Source organism: Felis catus, chromosome D4 (assembly GCF_018350175.1).
Source record: "Felis catus isolate Fca126 chromosome D4, F.catus_Fca126_mat1.0, whole genome shotgun sequence".
NCBI lineage: Eukaryota > Metazoa > Chordata > Mammalia > Carnivora > Felidae > Felis > Felis catus.
The window spans coordinates 8,498,848-8,521,162 of record NC_058380.1 but is presented as its reverse complement, the minus strand read 5'-3'; the positions used below and the strand labels follow the sequence as shown (position 1 = coordinate 8,521,162).

The following is a 22,315-nucleotide window of genomic DNA, read 5'->3' as shown; positions in this document are numbered from 1 at the left end:
AGATTACAGTGAAGCAACCGTGAAGGCATAAATGGAACAAGGACACGGGCGCAGGGGAACTGAAACACGATTACACTGGTCATGGCAGTGTTCCTTCAAAAGTTCCCTCTCTGTGGTATGTGGTGCCATATTCTTGGCTTCCCACCAAAATTCGGTTACATCATATTCCAATTTGAAATGTTCTCATTTGGTCCACATGGTGTCTCTGGGTACCGGTGACTATCAGGGCCAAATATATTTTTGGGCAAGACCAGAAGGCACGAAACTCTTGCTACGCCAAAAGAACCTTCAGTAGAAATTTCTGTTTGGAGGCAGAATTAGCCTGGGAACAAACCCTCCATTACCTTCTCAGTGGAATTGAGCAGTTTGTCCATTCAGATGAATGGATTTCCTTAAAAATAATGTGTTTCTCAGCAGCGCTGTGGTCAATAAGACATTTAGCAGTCTCAGCGCCATGGTCAATAAGGCATCTTGTAGACTCAGAGTAGACAGGTGCGAGAAGAGAGCACTCAGGGCCCGTGGAAGATTTCCCACATTCGTCTTCCCTCATCCTTTGCAAGCACAGACTTCTGATTTCCATGAGTACAAACGACTACAGGACATCCACCACCGGCATCCTGCTATCACTCAACTGGCACTGCCCTTGTCCACCATGATGGGTGCATACCACCTGCTCACAAGTCCCTGGAAAGGAAACTGAGAGGAATCTTTTGGTTCCTTAAGTGGCGTACCAGCATTTCAGTGCCACCTCAGATCCTCTCAGTCTTACCCGTTCTCTGAAATCCTCAGCCATGTATTCTGACCTGTCATGCCAAGGTACGAGCTCATTTGACCCCATGTGGGCACAGCCCAACGGTGCGTCACCTCAGGCCGGCACTGTGCATCCTTCCACTTCCACCCGAGGGTATTCCTCTTGACTCTGGGGCACGGATGCCATGAGACCCATCTGGTGTTCACACATTCACAACCCAAAGGTATAGGCTAGTTAATGTTGAGGGGTGAACAGCTGACCAACGGGGAGGTAACAGGCAGTGGACAAATCTCCCTAATCCTCTGTATACACTGTCTGGAGATGTAGTTCGTTCAGCCTCTGGAGATGGCCCTGAGGGATCAAGCAGTCTCGTAGTGTTTGATACCATGTGGTGGTCAGATGAGTAATGTGCTTCTGCATTAGCTCTCCCTCCTTCTCCGAATCTCTCTTATTTCTCATTCTTGTTTTGCTGGGATTACATTCTTTAATGAAGTTGTAGCTTATCAACTCTACCTAACACTGAGTTCCTTGGGGAACCCAAGCTGAGTTCAAGATAGTAAACCAGCAACAGCCGAAGAGCTGCAAAGGAGATTGGGAATGCAACCTTGATAGGTCTTATGTATCATAGCTGGCACCCTGGCTGGCAAAGAGTAGGACCCCGAGGCCTAGGACTGGGAGAGTTGAGTGAACAAGGGGCAGAATCCTGAAAACATCTTCCCAACTCTACCTGAATGTTTCAGGTGAACAGAAGCAGAATTCTTATCCTTCTTGTCCAAGCAGTAGCTTCCTGAAGGCTGCACAACCCCATTTCCTGAAGCCTGTGCCTTGCAAGATAATTCTGTTCTCCTCAAGATCAGTTTCACTATTGCCAGCTGCCTTCAGGCTAATGGTCCCTCATGGCTGTCAGGTTGATAACTCAAGCACAGCCTGAGCAGTAAGTCAATTCCTATTCTGGAAGAGTCTAACTTACATACTGAAGACAATGTACAAGCTGACTAATATTTCCTGCTAAGAACCAGGGAAATACGTATAGAAGTGAATTTTAAGGATCTTGAACTAGAAAGGGTAGAATGTAAGTCAGGATAGGACACAATTTCATTGACATGGGCACTCATAGGATTCAGTGTTCTAACAAAATACCAGACCTAACAGTCTGCTGGGATGTCACTTTGAAGCTTGGTCATCATGATGGCCTGCAGTCAATGAAGTGGTGATTCCAGAACTTCTGCAGCATAGTATTAAGGAAGGAGTCAGAAGGCTCAGAAAGGCTAGAAAGATCTACCAAGTAAGACCCAAGAACATTTCCCCCGACTACATTCTCAGGAAAGACCCAGGACACCCTCCTTTCACAAAGGTAATAGGGGATCAACAAGTAAGAGAGAAATGGCATCTTTGGGAAGCTTAGGGTGGCTGTCCTCGGCAGATTAAAAATGCTGCTGGTGCCATTACACTGCGTTCCTAGTGAGCACAATTTGGAGGGAACTTCAGAGGTCAGAATCAAGGAAGCGGTAATTACCTGTCATAGTCAAGAAGGACATAATTACAGTGTTGGGAAGCAAGGCTACAGTGACAGTGAGGGTACCCTGACCTGTGGTGGTGGTGAACAGACCATCGTGTTCCCAGAGATGTCAGACAGATATAGAGTTAATTAGGATAGTGTTCAAATTATGTAACAACAATGACAACAACACATCTGCCAGCTGGTAAGCAGGATGATGTCGGCTGGCACAATGGAGAGATGAGGTCCCTCACCCAATTTCCAGGTCCAATTTCCAGATATGGCTTATGGGTCTAGAGACCACTGGTCCATGACTGCCGTAGAGGCCCAGCCTCTTAATGAATGACGCTGAAGGACCACCACCGCACACATGGTAAATGTTCTCCAACCTTTGGGCCAAGTCCATCTCACAGAGACCCAGTGGGCTCCTACCCACCCTGTGGTTATTTTCTGAGTCCCCGAATATACAACTGGGAGACCTTCAGAATCTGGCAGAACCCTCACATTGGCCTGTGAAGAAAGGGCTATCAAAATAGCAAAGAACAAGTAGAGGGCCCATCTCTGAAAGGCCCCCATCCCCAGGTAGGGAGTATTAGTACCTTTAATTTGTGAATAACGATACTGTGTCTCAGATAGATTAAATTAACTTGGTAAAGTTTTACAGTTAGAAGTTGACAAGGGCACCTGGGTGGCTCAGTCAGTTAAGCGTCTGACTTGGGCTCAGGTCATGCTCTCACAGCTCGTGAGTTCGGGCCCTGCATCGAGCCCTGCGTTGGGCTCTGCACTGACAACTCAGAGCCTGGAGCCTGCTTTGGATTCTGTGTCTCTGTATCTCTCTGTGCCTCCTGTTTGTGCTCTCTCTTCTCTCTCTCTCAAGAAGAAATAAACATGAAAATAAAAAAAAAAATTAAGCCCCTGAATCAATTATTTAAAATAATATCAGTAGTAACATCACATAAAGAAGTTTTACAGCTGGGGACGATGATTCTTTATGACTGAGATTATTCTCAGGAGGTAGTTTCTAGAATCTTAATTAATAAGGGGCAAGAAGTCTTGATCAAATAAGGAAGTTGTTAATTTTGTAGGTGACTGCTACTAACATCAGAATGTAGTACCCTTGTCTACTGAGAGAGCCTCATAATTGGTTGTTTAGAAAGGATAAAATTCTATGCTTACCACATACTTAAACTACAATGAATTTTAGAGTTAAACATAAAAATTAAAAAATGTTAAATGGAAAAAGTGAAAACATGAAAGAAATAGAAGTTAATACTAATCTTACGATGGGGAAGCCCTTTTCCAAATAAAGGAAGAGAAAGAAACTACCAAAGAATACACTGGTCGATCTAGCTACCCAAAAATATTTTAACTTCTTCTGTGGTGAAAACCATCACAAAGATGGTTACAAGGCAAATTAAAAATTCTGAAGAAAATACAACAAAGTCTTAATACCCTTAATATGTAAGGAATTCTTACGCCAACGCATTTATCTTCCAGTTAATAAATGAATACGGAACAACCACTACTAGCTAGACGAGATGATGCGGCACGGCGCGAAACAAATAGCCACTATTATGGAACCTGCAGACAATACATTAAATAAATAAGTCAAAACATATAATACAGCAGATGATAATAAGTGAAGTGGGGGAAAACGAAGTGAGAAGTGAGATACGGGCTTCCAGGAGGGAAGAGATTGTAATTTATAATTAAGAGCAGGTCTCCTGGGAAGATGGCGTGTGAGCTAAGACCTGAAGAAGATGAGAGCAAGCAAGCCATGGGGCCATGTGCATTTCTGGCAGAGGCCAGCGAGGTGGCGGCAAGCCTGGCATGTCCATGGAGAGGCAAGGAGAGCAGTCACTGAAGACCCAGAGGATAAGGAAGGAGTGGGGATGCCTGGGTGGCTCAGTCGGTTAAGCATCCGACTTCAGCCAGGTCACGATCTCGCGGTCTGTGAGTTCGAGCCCCGCGTCGGGCTCTGGGCTGATGGCTCGGAGCCTGGAGCCTGTTTCTGATTCTGGGTCTCCCTCTCTCTCTGCCCCTCCCCCGTTCATGCTCTGTCTCTCTCTGTCCCAAAAATAAATAAATGTTGAAAAAAAAATTTTTAAAAAGAAAGGAGTGGTAAGAAACCACCTCACAAGGGGAGCAGGGTGGCACTAGATCCTGGAGGGTCTCATCAACCACAGGGAGAAGTTTGGCTTTTACAGTGCAGGAGGTGGGAAGCCACTGGAGGTTCTGAGCTGAGGAAGACTATGACCTGAATTATGTGTCATCAAGGAAGAAGAGGAAGCAAGTTGGAAGGCTAGTGCAAGGCTATAGCAGAAGCAGGGTGTTTTGTTTGGCTTGTTGTCTTTTTGTTTTGCAGTGGTGAGCAGGGGGGTGGTGACAAGGGTCAGCAGCTTGCCTTTGGACGTGTTAAATGTAAGATGCCCAAGAGACATCCACACAGACTTGTCACTAGCCAGTTGGACACTTAAAGTCTGTGGTTCCAGGGAGAGGTGTGGGCTGGAGTTCCCACTACAGAAGCTTCTGGCATAAAGACCGTATTTACAGCCAGGAGATGGAATGAGATCGGTACGGAGGGGAATAGAGACCGAAAGAAGACGGTAAGAGCTGACTTGGAATCAATCCAACCCTGAAGACTTGGGTCTTGAGGAAGAATCAACAAGGAGACCAAGTTGGGGCCAATAATGAAGGAGGAAAACCAGACTTAGGCTCCAGAAGTGAAGACTCAACGGTGCCAAGTACTGATTGATGAGAAAGTCAGGCGAGGACCCATCACTGACTACACCTGATGATCTTATTTATTCGGCCTGTTATTCCTCAGTTTCTCAGCTTCCTTCTCCAGAATATATCTAAATCACTTTTTTTCATTGCTTTTCCTCCTCTCAGCCAGCACTTTCACGCTCATCCCTCTCGTTTTTAAATTTTTAAATAAATTTTTAAAATGTTTTTATTTATTTTTGAGAGAGAGAGAGAAAGAGAACGCGTGTGTGTGCACCAGCGAGTGGGGGAGGGACAGAGGGGGAGGGAGACACAGAATCCGAAACAGGCTCCAGGCTCTGAGCTGTCAGCACTGAGCCCAATGCGGGGCTCAAACTCACGAACCACGAGATCATGACCTGAGCCTAAGTCGGGTGCTCAACCGACGGAGCCACCCCGGTGCCCCTCACTTTTACACCTCTTGTAATGGCAACTGCACACACTTTCACCACCCATTTCCCTGCACAAGTGCAACCAGAGGGCCTCATCCCAGTCACCCTAATGCAGAAACCTCTTCATAGAGGGAGGGGAATTAGAAGGAGAGTGAAGGCTGGGAATTTTGTTAACTAGATATTTTTTTGAACATTTTTTTCGTGTTTGTTGACTAAAAATAAAACCGTTCAAATGCACTAGCTATCAAAGACATACAGATTAAAAATAAACTGGCCACCATTTTTTTTTTCAAATCAAATTGGCATTTAAAAAAACATAGCCCGTATGGGCAAGACTCAGCAGACATTCTCATATACCCCTGGTGGAAGTGTTAATTGGTAAAACTTTTTCTACAGGGCAATTTGGCAATATATAAGAATAATTTTTTTAAAGATCCTTCTTCACACCTTTTGGTCCAGTAATTCTGCTTCTAGCAATTTATTGTAAGGAAATAATCAGAATGCAAACCAAGGTTTCTATAAAAGGATGTTCACTGTAGTATTGTTTCTTATAGAATTTAAGATACAGAATTCTATAAAATTCTATATTCTTGTAGAATATAGAAATAATGCCTTAGTGTTGCTTTTTTGTTTTTGTTTGAGAGAGAGAGAGAGAGAGAGAGAGAGAGAGAGAGAGAGAGAGAGAATTCGTAAGTGGTGAGAGGGGCAGAAAGAGACAGAGAGAGAATTTCAAGAAAGCTCCAGGCTTAGCATGGAGCCTGACATGGGACTTGATCCCACCAACTGTGAGATCAGGATCCAAGCTGAAATCAAGAGTTGGGACACTCAACCGACTGAGCCACGCAGACGGCCCCCTTAGTGTTGTTTCTTATAAAGTTTATAGGATTAAATTAGCAATTAAAATAGTTTAATATCCAAGGGCACTTGGGTGGCTCAGTTGCTTAAGCATCTGACTTCAGCTCAGGTCATGATCTCACGGTTCATGAGTTTGAAGTCCGCATTGGGATCGCTGCTCTCCATGTAGAGCCGGCTTTGGATCCTCTGTCCCCTCTCTTCTTTCTGCCCCTCCCCTGCTTGCACTCTCTCTCTCTCAAAAATAAAGATTAAAAAAATAATAATAATTTAATATCCAACATTGGATAGCTTGAGTTGATAAATTATGATATAGTAACAAAAGAAATACTCTGCAGCAAGAGAATATTGAGAAAATTTGAGAACAAGTCAACAAGGTCCTGAAATCAAAACTAAATAAAAATAAAAAATAAAATTTTAAACAGTAAAAAAGCTGTAAAATGATATTCACGGTATTATTTTTTTTAATAGAGAAATTGAAGAGAGAACTAAAATTTAACAGTAATTATTTGCACACTCACTTGAGATTACTGGAGTTTTTACTCATTCAAAAATATTTATTGAGGACCTACCACGTGACAGGTGCTTGAAATGTAGGGTGTTTGGGATACAAGAGTGAAAAATGACAGAATTTGGTCTTCTGCAGGGCTTACATTTTATCAGGAAGGATGGAGACAGTAAACAATAACAAATAAAGGAATTATAGTTCTTGTGGAGGTGATAAGTGCTAGAGGAAAAACACAAAGCAGGAAGAATGGGATAGGGAGTGCTATGGCCGCCATTTTATAGGATGCCCAGGATAGCTGACATTTTGACAGACTTTATGGAGGTGCAGGAATTAGCCATGTGAATAGTGGGGGAAAAGTATTCCACATAAGAGGATAAGCAAATGCAAGGGCTCCAAGGTGGTTGGATGTGTCTGAAAATCAGCAAGGAAGCCTGTGTGGTGGGAGCTGAATGAACGTGGTCCTGGGAAATGAGGAACCTGACTGGACAGAATTTACCAGAAGGCTTTGGAAATGCTGGGAATAGACAGGTTAAGAAGCTGTCACAGTAATGGAGATGAGAGAGGACAGTGTTGGGAACAAAGGGGAAGAGTGAATATAGTTGAGACTGGACAGGATCCTGGGTATAATTCAAAAGTAGAACCAACAGAATTTCTCAATGGTTTAGATATGGTGACAAAGAAAGAGAGGCCTTCAAGGTTTGGGGTCTGAATGATTGGGAGGACAACGTTATCATCGGCTGAGACGGAAAGACCATGACCGGTGCAGATTTTGAGGGGAAGTGGGGGAGACGAGTTGAGTTTGGATGGTACGTCTCTGTAAGGGGAGATGCGCAGGGGGCAGCTAGCTATAACAATATGGAGTTTCCAGGACATGTCTGAGCTCAGGAGATACACTTGGGAATCAGGAGTGTACAGATGCTATCTGAAGCTACGGGAATGGGTGAGTTTGCCAAGGCAGTGACTGTGGACGAACAAGAGGTCCAAGACTGTGTCCTGGGGCACTCCAATGTCAGCAGGTGAAGGAGACAGGTAAGAACCAGAGGAGGACTGGTTGAGAAAGCGACCAGCGAGGCAGGAGAGAAATAAAAAGACGGTTTTGGGCGTTTCAAACGCTGCTCAAATGCTGGCGTGGGTTAAATAAGCTGACAGGTGAGGTCTGATCACTGGATGTAGCCACGTGGAGGTCGGCAGACTGGCGACCTTGGTAAGAGTGGCCACGGAGGAACGTCTTAGGAGAGAAACTGAAGGAAAGAGTTGGAGACTGGAAGGAGAGACGACGCTTTTTGAGGAATCTGGCTGCAGAGGGACTCAGAGAGACGGGTGGTGGCTAACTGGGGAAGTGAGACAGAAAAAAGGTTCTTTTTTTTCTTTTTAGATGGAATAAATAGCAGTATGTTTGTATGCTGCTGGTGAGCCTGGCCAATCCGCTGTGGTCATTACCATTCACTCGCAGGGAGCTAAGCTGGCGGCAGGTGGTAACAGGTGGGAAGGCACACGAGGCTACCCGGACAACGCGCTACCCCGTGGCCCCGCTGGGGGCAGGAGTCTGGTCTCTCCCGTTACCTGAAATTCCTGCCTCTCCAACCTCTTCACCCACTCAGGAGGCTTATATTTAAACTATAAACATTGAGGGTCGGCAGGAGCCCAAAGAACAATGATCGTAATTAGGGTCTTCCCCCGCCATGCTCCAAGAAGCCACTCACCCCCATTGGGAAGTCTGTGGCTTGGAGCTTCAAAGGTACAGACTGAGCCGAAACCACGAAGTGCAAGTCTGTGCTAGGAAAGCCTATTTTGCAAGAAAAAAAAAAAATCGGAGAGAAAGGAAGAATTTCCGCCCGTTGACCCTACTCCTCAAAGAGCTGGTAACCTGGGAAACCAAAGTGCCTCCTATCTGCTGCTTCTTCACCAAGAGAGAGGATTGCAAAGAGAAAAAAAAAAAAAAAAAAAAAAAAAAAAAAACAACAACCCGGAAATCAACTGTGGATCTATCTCTGTGTTGGAAGGCTCTACGTACGTCAGCTGGAACTCAAAGCTTAAATTTTAGCATCCATCCGCTTCCATATGCCAGTACATGCCTGTCCTCCTACACACCCAGCATTCCCACTCGGAGGGTATCTGTTCTGTTTCTCCCTCCCGTGGGTCCGGTATCATCATTCTCCTTGTAAAAACCAGTTCTCAAAAAAGAATGCCAGCAAGAATGGCGGTTTAGAACCGGCAGCGGCTTTGTCTTGGTTCTCGTTTTACAAGTGAAGAAACCAGGTCTCCAGGGAGAAAGCGAACCGTCCAAAAGCCAATAGCCAACTAGTGCGAAAACTCCAGAAAAAATGTTTGATCGGCTCATGTACATCAAGAGGTACTGGTTCCCACGCCCGCTGACCGCGAGGTGCGTTCTAACGGCAGCCATAGCTCTGAGCCCAAGGAGTGGATGGTGTTCAGTGGGGAGAAACGGCCAGCAGGCAGGGGGAGGATGCTGTCATTCCAGCAACAGGTGGTCTTCTGGATGGGTGACAGTGCGTAAGCAGCTCCCTGGTTTGTCTACTCCAGTGATTCTCAACAGGGGATGATTCCTATGCATGCACAGCACCCCTCTCCTTGCCCCCCAGCCCCCCGCCAACTGGGTAACCCAAGATGCCGAACTCTGGCTTACTCTAAGGGAAAAGGAATGGAAGAGAGAAGAGAACATTACCAAAAGTTGGCTCTGGAGTAGTGTTCCATGTAGAGCTGTTCGTCAGAAAAGGGGGCCAAGTGGATGTCGCTGAAGGTCGGGAACATCATTCCTAAAGAGCAAAAGACAAAAGACCCAGACGTTGACTTCCACAGCCTTCGGAGAGAAGGGTACACCCACCTGCCACTTGGCCAACATATTCTTTCATTCTATTTCAGTTATTACACAAGAGGCTGAAAACTAATCTTGCCTCGAAGCCAGGATAAAAAAAAAATTAGGCAGAAGACTGGAGGAAATATAAGAAGGGAATACTAATGCAAGTCACAAAGCTATGCTGCAATCAAAGCTTATGGGGAATTAGGTGAGACATCGAACCTGGCGTACTGCCTTCTCTGCTTTTGGCTTTTTCCTCCCTATATGTCCTGTGCTGCGAATTCCGTGCCCTTCCTTCACTTTACAAATCTTATTGTTGTAAAAACAGCTTTGAAAATAATCTACATTCCCATCATTCCATCACATTATTATTTCCATTCTCAGCCTTCGTCCCTGTATAATCGTGCTGATTATCTTTTTAAGTGTTTCTAGAAGCTCGGCTTCTCTGGAGGTTCACCACCCTCCTTGCTGGGACACCCACTCATGTGTTTTGTTCCTGATACGTGCAGCCACCCTGGGAAAGGCAGATTCTTTCGTGGGCAAACACCTAGAATGCGTGCCTGAAGTCGGGCCTTTCTGGACAGGCAGACACAGTGATCAGCATTATTATTCTTGTCATTTTTAGGGAGACCCTTTTTCACAGTCACTTAGGAAACTGCGCACCAAAGAAAGATGAACGACTAACCCCATTTCAGAAGTGAGAATCGCCTTAGAAATTGGAGATGCGGTCACAAAAATAATGCCTAAAATTGCTAGATTATGTCAACTCTGCCATGAACTTTTTTTTATGGGTTTTCCAAGTATTAGTTCATTTAATTCTCCTAACAATAGAAAGTCGGCTCTATTATTAGGCCCATTTTATAAATGAGAAAACCAAGGAACAGGGAAATTTGAGCCACTCAGCCACAATCACAGAGCTAATAAGCAGAAGGGAAAAATCCCAACATGGAGTCTCATCTTCAGTCAATGGCCCATATTTTAACCACGCTCCCGTCAATGTCTGTGAAAATAGAACAGATTGTTTTATTTAGGGTATTTTCAGAGGTGGCCAGAGAAAAACCTCCATTGTTACATCATCCACATGTCTCCACCTAAATCTCATGCACTGGTGTCAAAACAATAATGACTTCTTAGTGGGTTTTCAATTTCAAGACAAAAGGAGATTAAACAACCTTAGAAAAGCAATATGTATCCCAACTTGTATAAACCTGGGAACCTTTAGAGATGCTCTGAGCCTTGAGCCTAACGGGAATTTCAAAGATATACAATGGAGGGGGAGAGATCATCAAAGGTAAAAATATAAGAACAATCCTTAGAGTTGAGGAAAATGAGTCTTCTGATTAAACATCTTCACTCCGTGCCCAATACGAGAACGGAAAAAGCTAGAAAGGCTAGAGAGAAAGCAAGATACTAAAAGCATCCAGGGGGGAAAACTATGTCCCTCTAAAGGGTCAGGAGTCAGAAGGCTATGGGACCTCTGAGTAGCAATATTGCAAACCAGAAACCAAAAAGAGATGTCTTCAAAATACTGAGTAAAGGGGCGCCTGGGTGGCTAAGTTGGTCAAGCGTCCGACTCACGGTTTGTGAGTTCGAGCCCCACGCGGGCTGTGCTGACAGCTCGGAGCCTGGAGCCTGCTTCGGATTCTGTGTCTCCCTCTCTCTCTGCCTCTCCCCCACTTATGCTCTGTCTCTCTCTCTCTCTCTCTCTCTCTCTCTCTCTCTCTCTCAAAAATAAATAAAATATAAAATACTGAGTAAAAATTGTGTCCAAGTTCACGTTCCCTACCCTGCAAAATGATAACCCAAGGGGTTAATGAAAAGTAACTTCTCAAATACCTTTTCTCCAAAAGCTGTTAGAGGATACTCTTTGCTGAAATGACGGTGTACCCCAAGAGAGAAGACAGAAGAATAATGATGGAAAGCATGCAAGAGGACTGGGAACAAGCATGTCCCGTGTAGGAGAGAAAGACAGAGGGGCCACGGAAGGAAGGCCTCCACAGACTGCATATTGAGAGGATCTGTCTGACCTCTTAGAGCATGGAAACAATTAGCCATGAGCTTATAAAAAACAACCCAAGCTAATGGAAAAATAACTCCAAGAAAAACAGAAGATGTCATGAGAAAATACAAATGCACCCACTATACCCCTTGACTCAGCGCGGAACGATATTTGCGTTGTCGTCATCATATAAACGCCCATTACTGATCTCGCCAAATGAAGATCTCGGTCTATATTTCTTTTTTTTAAATTTTTTTTTTCAACGTTTATTTATTTTTGGGACAGAGAGAGACAGAGCATGAACGGGGGAGGGGCAGAGAGAGAGGGAGACACAGAATCTGAAACAGGCTCCAGGCTCTGAGCGGTCAGCATAGAGCCTGATGCGGGGCTCGAACTCACGGACTGTGAGATCATGACCTGAGCCGAAGTCGGCCGCTTAACCGACTGCGCCACCCAGGCGCCCCAGTCTATATTTCTTTATATTACATTGTGAAATCCAAAAAAAGCTCTGTGAAGCAACCGAGCTTCGTACGTTTGCAGCAACATCACCTGACAGCCAACCCTGACCTGAGCCTACGTGAGTTTATTTACAGCCTTCATTTATCACACTTGGTAGCCACACTCCCATGTTTTGTGGCAGAAATGTAACATGTTTCATTACGGAGCCTTGCCTCAGGCCCCACTGGAGATTTAAGTAATCCATGGTAATACGACTGTATTACCAGTCCCGAGTCCTCCAGATTCTGAATTCTGAAACACATCTGGCCTCAAGGGTTTCGATATGGGATTCAGGACCTGTATAAATATATTGAGAAGATGGGGGAGGGGGGAGGGAAGCAAGGGGAGTGAACTTCTCAACCAGAGAGTGACAAAAATACCAATATATACACTTTTACATCGAAATATACTTTTATGTCCAAATATATAGGTACATCATGGAAGAAATAGCGGATGTGGCTGAAAGGGATAGCCTTCGGTGGGGGAAATGTGAGGACAGGAAGAGGTGAGGCAGAGGGTTCCTATCTATTAGAAGTCTTTTTAACATTATTTGATGTTGTAAGTTACGCCTTATTTTCACGGAGAATAGAAATAATTAGCAAAAAACCAATCTTCCTTCAGGAACACATGGGTTAAAAGGAAGATCAAGTTGGCATTCACGTCTACTTGTCTAGTTAAAGATATACAGCCTAGTCATATCCATTACAAATATCTGGGGGGAAAGAATACCCCGATATTAGGTCTAGGTACTTAGCCTGGAGGGACTCAACAGATGCAGGTGAATTTACCACGTTCACAATCTCCCCAGTGGCAAGTACTCAGCCATGTGAAAAGAAATCCAGAAAAAAAAATGTCAGAATTCTTTCTGAAGGGCACTGAGTAAGAAATCCAAGCAGCCTGTTCCTTTACATGCATTCCACAATTCAGTTTTGTCACGTAAACAACAGGCTTAGGAGACCTTCCTGGGCTGTTTACACAACAAGCATGTTAATGAAGTTTGTGATATCAGGTATACTTTACCTTTTTGCTCATTTATTTTTGCAGGAGTTTCTTTTTTAAGTGCTTATCTCAGGGTCCCTACATTTTGAACCACGCAGGAAATTATAGAGGAGCCTCAGGCTTTAACTTAACATAACACTTGGGGGTACCTGGGTGGCTCAGTGGGTTAAGCGTCTGATGGGCTCAGGGCATGATCTCACGGTTTGTGAGTTCAAGCCCCGCGTTGGGCTCTGTGCTGACAGCTCGGAGCCTGGAGCCTGCTTCGGATTCTGTGTCTCCCTCTCTCTCTGGCCCTCCCCCACTTGTGCTCTGTCTCCCTCTCTCTCTCTCAAAAAATAAACATTAAAACAAAATTAAAAAAAAACAACATGCATACACTTGGAATGCATGTACTGCCTAACTGGGAGTTAGAATGGTGCTGGTGGCTGTCACTATTTTGTCTTCACTGGATGTCAAGGCAGGGAGCCACGGCATTGGTAAGGTGCTCAAAGTGTAATGGGCCACTTTTAAAGTGTAATAGCCACTTTTAAAACTGGCTGGTCACTTCCCATGCTCTATTTGAAAAAAGACATTCTGTGGAAGCGTGTCTACTGTCTCCAGTAGAGAGGAAAGTTAGGGCACATGCAGGAGTCCTGGGTGTGGGCTTCAGGGTCAGACCGACCTGGGTTCGAACCCCGGCTCTGTCATTCAGTAGAGGTGTGTCCTTGTCAAGTTCTTTGCTCCCACGGAGCTTCCATTTTCTCTTCATAAATGGGGGCCGGTCTCAGTCTTGGTACTGCTGACGTTTTGGGCTGGAGGGCTCTTTATGGGGGGGTAGGCGGTCCTATACTCTGAAGGACATTGAGCAACCCACCTGGCCTGTCCTACCAGATGCTGGTAGCTCCCCTCCCCGAGTTGTGACAAACCAAAAGGTCTCCAGACGTTGCCAAACATCCCATGGGGGAGGACCGTGAAATCACCAAGAACCTCAGCGCTCACCTTTCAAATACGTTAAAAACCTCCAACCTTCACACTTGGTAAGATCCTCATAAATGAATTTATGCAGATTGCTTAGCACAGGTAGATACCTGGTAAGCGCAAAAAGAATGCGGGATTTTATATTATCATCTCAGTACTGATCACAGGGAAAGAGAGACAGAGTGCGAGCCGGGGAGGGAAGAGAGAGTGGGAGTCACAGAAACCGAAGCAGGCTCTAGGCTCTGAGCTGTTAGCACAGAGCCCAACGCAGGGCTTGAACTTACGAACCTGTGAGATCATGACCTGGGCCGAGGACGGACGCCCACCTGATTGAGCCACCCAGGCGCCCATAGAAAGTTTTTTTTAGAGGTTATTTTTAATATACAGATGACAAAACCAAAGTCAAAAGGTCAAGTGTCCGGCCAAGTTCCTTAATGAAGAAAGTGATAGAAACAGGACACAAATATATAGCTCGGAACTGGTCCTCTCTACCCCTATTTAATACTGGGCAGCACACTACCCTCTGTGGCTTTATGGCTGGAGACTAGCTGCTTTCTTATGGAAGATTAAGATGAGAAAAATTTAAAAACTGCTATCATAGAAATGCCCTCCCCTCCTTTCTGCCCCAAATTAAATATGGCAGGGGGGAGAGGATGGTAAAGTTTTACGGAAGAGTTGGCTTATCTTCTGAATCAGGAATTGGCCAACTCACCATTTGCTTTTAGCCACTTTTTGGAATGAAGGTAACTCTCCAACATCCTTTCATTAAACAGCATGTACCCCATCGGTTCAGACACGATCACGTCGATGGCTTCGGGAAGAGAGATGTCTTCGATTTTCCCTGGCAAAACAATGATCTTGTCTGAAAGGTGGTTATTTTTCACCAGCATCTGAAAAAGATAAGACAGGGTGCTAGGTGCCAGTACTGATGTTATACAGGGTCTTACAAAAAAAAAAAAAAGTCTACAGATTAAGGGTTGACACCGTGATAGGGATGAGAGGGTAGAGACACGTTTGTTTCTATAAACCCTCGAAAAAAAAACAAACTTGTTTTTCTTAATGTACAAATAGTTCGTGTTTACTGTGAGAAGACACAGATATGACACAAATAAAGACAGCTGTAATTGTGCCACATGCAAATAGTAACTATGGAGAGTTTGATGTATACCCCTCTCCGGACTCTTTACACACATGCACATGTGTGTGTGTGCATGAAGGTGTGTGGGGGTGTTGTCTGCGTATGTGTATATTCATGTGCGCCTGCACTTTTGAGGGAATTGTTTTTTTGTTCATGGTTTCAGCTTAGTTTCCATCATTCTGCCTTCAGTAAAGACGCCAAAGAGCTCTTTACAAGAATCTTGCACAAATTAATGATCCTGACGCTCATTCAATTATCCTTTGGCTTTTGGATTCCAAAAATAAGTAAGAGCACATTCTTGCCCTTTCTGCAGAAGCACAGTTTACAGTTATGTACTCATTTTTCTTTGATGTCTTCTGTATTCTGTTTAATAACTTTGAGTTCTCTTCAAAGTGGGACCTTGAAGAGATCTGTATTTATTATATTTCTAATGGATTTCTTCTTAATGCCAAATATGTCAAAGAACTTGCATTATTACATTTATGTCTTTCTACTGCCTGAAAAATACATTTCCTAATAAACATCTTATATGCACGAGCATAAATGTAGACAGCACATTCCTTTTGGAGTTGTGGCTCTCCGAGACTCTTAGATCTTTGCTCGCTGTGTTTATGCACAGACAACTTCCATTTTGTATTTTCACAACTTGATCCCTTTCTTTGTCATGAATGTGGCACACCATGTGTTTGCCATGATTCCATTGCATTTGTTCCATTTCTGATTACTTCTTCACATAGCTAGGGTAACCTTCACCTCGAGACAGTCCTTCTAGGGTGCTGCTTACCAATACATGCCCCGTAAACTTATTAAAAGTCTTTTCTACTTAAACTTTGTTTTTTAATGTTTATTTATTTTTGAAGGAGACAGAGACAGAGCATGAGCGGGTAAGGAGCAGTGAGAGAGGGAGACACAGAATCCAAGGCAGGCTCCAGGCTCTGAGCTGTCAACACACAGCCCAACACGGGGCTCGAACTCACAAACCCGTGAGATCATGACCTGAGCTGAAGTTGGACATTCAACTGCCTGAGCCACCCAGGCGCCCCTACTTAAACTTTTTTTTTTTTTAAAGACGGAATAAATTAATCTCTGATCTGGAAAAACAATGAAGAAAACTATGAATGTGTCACCCACTGTCGACATTTGTCCATCCACAAGCACTCTTGGATTTCCATTTTATCATGAATGATACATGTGGAAGTCTAGGTCATGGGGCTCATGGGATTTTTCCGTGAAGAGACAAAGCCTAAAGGTTAAGACTTTTGGTGCCTGCTCTTCTCGGCTTCCTCTAGACTTTCTTAAAACTTCTATATAATCTTGTATTTCCTTGATTCTCTTTTGTTCACGAATACAATAATCTTCAACATCCTGGGGGCCTAGCTGCTTCCCACAGACAATTAGTAACTGTGTTCTCTTATGTCTACCTTTCAGAAATATCTCATTTCCACCTTTTCCTTTCTGCCTGCATCAACTTGTTCGGTTCTTAATGGCTTCAAATATGGAATTTAAAAATAGCATTTATATAGTAAAAAGAATAATAGTAGTGCCTATCTCACAGGCCAGCTTGAGGATAAAACAAGATAAAGTATATTAAAGGCTGTGTACGTTTTAAAATTATTACTGTCACATTATTTTTGTTAAAGAGTACTATGCATTAAAAAAGAGAAACGCAGGTGAGAAAAAACATGAAAATAAAGATCGTTTGTATTGTCATATCCAGAGGTAGGCAAAGTATATCCCTCAGCAGACATGTGAGTGTCTCTCTGTTTATGAAAATGTAAAATATTTTGTTTTGGCACCTTGAGATATTTGAGCTGAGGGCTGAGGTTGCACTAGAACCTGACTAGCTCCCATGGGGACAAAGGGCATCACTATATCCGTCCTGGCCTACCTGTCAGGAAGTTCTGTTTTAAACACCATTCCATGAAGTTTTCTTTCTTTTTTTTTTTTTTTTAAATTTTTTTTTCAACGTTTATTTATTTTTGGGACAGAGAGAGACAGAGCATGAACAGGGGAGGGGCAGAGAGAGAGGAAGACACAGAATAGGAAACAGGCTCCAGGCTCTGAGCCATCAGCCCAGAGCCCGACGCGGGGCTCGAACTCACGGACTGCGAGATCGTGACCTGGCTGAAGTCGGACGCTTAACCGACTGCGCCACCCAGGCGCCCCTCCATGAAGTTTTCTATAACACCATTTCTACTGGTTGTATAGTATTTCAAAAAATACTCTGATTCATTTAACCAACCCCAAGTTATCGGACATTGAGGTTACGGCACATTTTTCATCGTTATAACAGCGTTTGAACAGATAATAACAGATAATAACAAATACTTCCCACTGCTTCTGGCGCATTAAAAGAACACGGCAATTTTATATTATTATTGTTATTATTATTATTATTATTATTATTATTATTATTATTTTAATATGAAATTTATTGTCAAATTGGTTTCCATACAACACCCAGTGCTCATCCCAACAGGTGCCCTCCTCAACACCCAACACCCCCCCTCCTCCCCTCCCCCCCATCAACCCTCAGTTTGTTCTCAGTTTTTAAGAGTCTCTTATGTTTTGGCTCTCTCCCTCTCTAACGTCTTTTTTTTTTTTATTCCTTCCCCTCCCCCATGGGTTTCTGTTAAGTTTCTCAGGATCCACATAAGAGTGAAACCATATGGTATCTGTCTTTCTCTGTATGGCTTATTTCACTTAGCCTCACACTCTCCAGTTCCATCCACGTTGCTACAAAAGGCCATATTTCATTTTTTCTCATTGCCACGTAGTATTCCATTGTGTATATAAACCACAGTTTCTTTATCCATTCATCAGTTGATGGACATTTAGGCTCTTTCCGTAATTTGGCTATTGTTGAGAGTGCTGCTATAAACATTGGGGTACAAGTGCCCCTATGCATCAGCACTCCCGTATCCCTTGGGTCAATTCCTAGCAGTGCTATTGCTGGGTCATAGGGTAGGTCTATTTTTAATTTTTTGAGGAACCTTCACACTCTTTTCCAGAGAGGCTGCACCAGTGTTCATTCCCACCAACAGTGCAAGAGGGTTCCCGTTTCTCCACATCCTCTCCAGCATCTATAGTCTCCTGATGTGTTCATTTTAGCCACTCGGACTGGGGTGAGGTGGTATCTCAGTGTGGTTTTGATTTGTATTTCCCTGATGAGGAGTGACGTTGAGCATCTTTTCATGCGCCTGTTGGCCATCCGGATGTCTTCTTTAGAGAAGTGTCTATTCATGTTTTCTGCCCATTTCTTCACTGGGTTATTTGTTTTTTGGGTGTGGAGTTTGGTGAGAAGAACATGGCAATTTTAAAGGTTTCTGATACACGCTGCCCCTCTGCCTGCCACAAAGGGATTCCACTTCTGGATTGTAAGCCCTTTCTAAATTCTGCCTGTGGGGTATGAGACTTTGCACAAGGTAGTGTATAACACTGCCTCGTCAACTTGGGTCAGAATGCTAGAAGGGGAGCTTTCTAAGTCTTGCTAGAGAGACCAATGTGATAGGATATCCAAGTGAGCATGATATTATTCTCTATGGAGAATTTACAGAGAATAATCCTGGACTATTGACCCCTTAGGAACATCTGAGATATAATAAGGCTTTGGAGGGAGGATTTTATGAGCTGTCAAAAGGGCAATTTGGGATTCATAGGAAATAATTTTGAGTCCCATCATTCTCACTGGTAAAGAAGGGAATACCGCGTTATGAAATAGGAAAAAAGGCCTGCCGGTAGGTCACTGTATCATGTGACTTCATTTAATTTCATTCAATTCAAAGAACACTAGATCAGGAATCTGAAGATATGAATTCTAGCCCTACCTTTACTACCAAAGAGCTGTGTGATCTCGGGCAAGTCACTAAAGCCCATAAATTCTGGTTTCCCTCCTTGCAAAATTAAAATTTAAAACGAGTTGATCTAAGGCTCCTTCTAGTTCTAACATTTTATGATTAGAAGAAAGCCCAATTTCCCCCCAAAAATATTCCTGGAGTCCACGAACATAAGAGCTTCATGATCAAATAATTTTGGAACTTCTTTATAATATATATCCCTCTTATAAAATCAGAGATATCCTTAGCAATATCAATTGCTTTGAAGAATTTGGCAGGAAAGAAAACTGTTTGGCTTGGTTCAATCAAAGACACCCAAACTTATTTGGATGCTTTGCAGTTCTTTTTTCACACTGGACATTTATTTGTCTCCTGCAGATCAATAATGAGGTAACAATGAGAATAGTTTATTTGGTAATTCTAAATCTGAATACAATTTGTTGACAAAGGTATTTGAAAACAGGACATAAATCCAACCAATAATAGCTCTAAGACAAGAGAATAGCTAATTCTGGATATAAGTCTTTGAGTCAATGTTGCTGTTTTCCCTCACCTTTGGTTTATAACACTCTCAGTACAGAAAATTTTGTGTTAGCCTATCGTCTCACACACCCTTCTTCCAAAGCCGAAACTTTGTAGCACTATCCTTTACAGGAAAAAGGAACTTTAATGCATCTCCCCAAGAGCTGGAGAAGGCTACTAATCCAGAGGAAGGCTCCATCCTCCACCATGGTCACTGCTGCAGATTCTCCCTATGGGACCTGGTCCTTCTCTGAGAGTTCAGAATAGAGGGAGGTCCCAAAAGGGCTCTACTCTCCGGACACCATCAAGGTACGAGCAAACCCACATTACATCTTTGTTTGGATCTTGTTTCCTTGCAATTACACTGGGTTTCAAAAACCCTTCAATAGTTCTGTCACTTGTATTGGCTGCTTAAATTGTGCCCACACATGCACACACACACACATACACGTGCACACACTTTAGGTAGTGGCAGCAGGAGAATTCACCCTTTTAGTATCACAGTGATTTCCAAGATAGATCATGGTAATAATTTCACTTGGTGAAGTTCTTATCTTGCTTGGGAGGTTTTTCATTGAGTTACATGCATTAAAAGGTGTTGTTTATTTATGCCTGTGCCGTTCGGAAGCTTAGTCTTAGAAGCTATACCACACAATACCATATAGTATTGAATTGTATCCTGTCTCAAAGAGGTGGAAAAATCACGCGTTTTGGAGGTGAAAGACTTGGGTGCTACTGTCAGATTCTCCACTTAGTAGCTCTAAGACTTTGGCCAAGACACATAGTTTCTTGGAAGTCCTTTCGTTCACGTGTAAAATGAGAATAGGAGCGCCTGGGTGGCTGAGTCGGTTGAGCAGCCGACTTCGGCTCAGGTCATGATCTCACCGTTCGTGAGTTCGAGACTCGCATCGGGCTCTGTGCTGATGGCTCAGAGCCTGGAGCCTGCTTCGGATTCTGTGTCTCCCTCTCTCTCTGCCCCTCCCCCACTCGTGCTTTGTCTCACTGTCTCTGAAAAATGAATAAACTTAAGAAAAATGTAAAAGAAAATGAGAAAATAATAGCACCGATCCCTTCATGTCATCTTAAGGATCAAATCAAATGAGAAAGTAAGAGAAATGTATCAATCAAAGAGAATAGGGATTAAATCGAACACGATTTTAAAGACAAGATGATAAGGCAAAAGGGCTGAGATTAAATGAGACATTTGGGGTCCAAAGAAACAACCAAGAAGCAAAGCAACATAATAACGGAATAATACTTAACTAATATGCAGGAAGAAAATATATTACATTCCAATTACTTTTAACCGTTTTGGAAAAACATTTGGCATCAAAAAAGTTGAAAGAGGTACTCACTGTCCAACTCAGAAATATCACCAGCTAAAAATACACACTCCAGAGGAATATTTGAATGTATATTCAAGATAAGCTGTACTAGAAGTGTCTGGGTGGCTGTCAGTAAAGGGTCCGACTTGGCTCAGGTCATGATCTCATGGGTTCGTGAGTTTGAGCCCCACGTCAGGCTCTGTGCTGACGGCTCAGAGCCTGGAGCCTGCTTCAGATTCTGTGTCTCTCTCTCTCTCTCTGCCCCTCCCCACTCCCACAGGCACGCTTGCTCTCTTTCTCAAAAATAAATTAATGTTAAAAAAAAGATAAGCTGTACTAAAGATTTAATTATAATACTGGTAATTATAGGATGTAAATTATAATTTCATTATAATTTGTAAATTATAAATTGTAATTATAAATATGTAAATTATAAAAATTTACAATGAGCCAGAAGTAACTACTGATAGGGAAACAAATGAGTAAATAGCGGTGTATCCATATGAGGAATACTCTTCCACAGTCACAGAGAACCAGAGGTACACGTGTTAAACATACATTAATTTCACAAACTGAATTTTAGGGGGGAAAATCAGGTTGCTGAAGAATGATTTCTTTTATTAAAAAAAGGTTGAATGTATTCAAAAGTAAACTATGTTGATTAGGATATACTAAATCATATTTTTAAGCTTTTTATGCTAAGCACAAGACTCAAGATGTTATTAACTTTTGAGACTGAAGGGAGGGGAGGGCGTGGAATCAGGGCAAGGCAAATAGGAATTTTAATACATGCTTAAGATTCGTCTAGTTCTTACACTGGGTTGTGCGGATATATGGGCTCGTTTGGCTAGTACTCTTCATACCCTATATTTATGCTCATCTCTCCTTTTGTATGCATAAAATATTTTATAATAATAAATTTAAAATCAGGCTATCAATAGAGAAGCTCGAGGTAATCAACCCGAATGCAGATTAAGTAAGACAAACTGATTTTGCCATCAGAAAGAAGCTAATAGACATGGAAGACAGATGAAAACAAAGCAGCAATAAAGGAAATTATGTCTCAGAAGTATAGGAAAACAGAATGCAAAAAAATCACTGAAAAATAGAAGAAAATCTCCCTGAAATAAAACCCAATTCTTTTAACAGGAAAAATATACACTGGCCATGGGAAAATTTCATACAGTAATAGTACCATGGAAATACATTCTGCTCAAGACTTTGGATTTAAAGAAAAAAGAATCAATTCCTTGGGCACTCAGGCAGAAAAATAAATCACCTTAAAAGGGAAAGAAAATCAGGATGGCATTAGATTCCTCTCGAGTCACGTTCATTTTAAGAAATTTCTACAGGGGCACCTGGGTGGCTCAGTCAGTTAAGCGTCTGACTTTGGCTCTGGTCATGATCTCGTGGTTTGTGAATTTGAGGCCCATGTGGGGCTCTGTGCTGACAGCTCAGA

General features: G+C 43.0%; 1 protein-coding gene across 10 annotated transcripts in view; it reads right to left on the bottom strand.

The window, feature by feature from the left end:
- LOC101100603 (histone-arginine methyltransferase CARM1-like) overlaps positions 1–22,315 on the bottom strand; it is a 294,777-nt gene that overhangs the window by 74,228 nt on the left and 198,234 nt on the right. For all 10 annotated transcript variants that reach the window (XM_045043482.1, XM_045043483.1, XM_045043484.1 and 7 more), the window contains 2 exons: positions 14,748–14,925; positions 9,451–9,541 (listed from right to left, as the gene is read on the bottom strand). In XM_045043482.1, the coding sequence (XP_044899417.1) occupies positions 9,451–9,541; positions 14,748–14,925 (269 nt within the window). The remainder of the gene's footprint in view (positions 1–9,450; positions 9,542–14,747; positions 14,926–22,315) is intronic.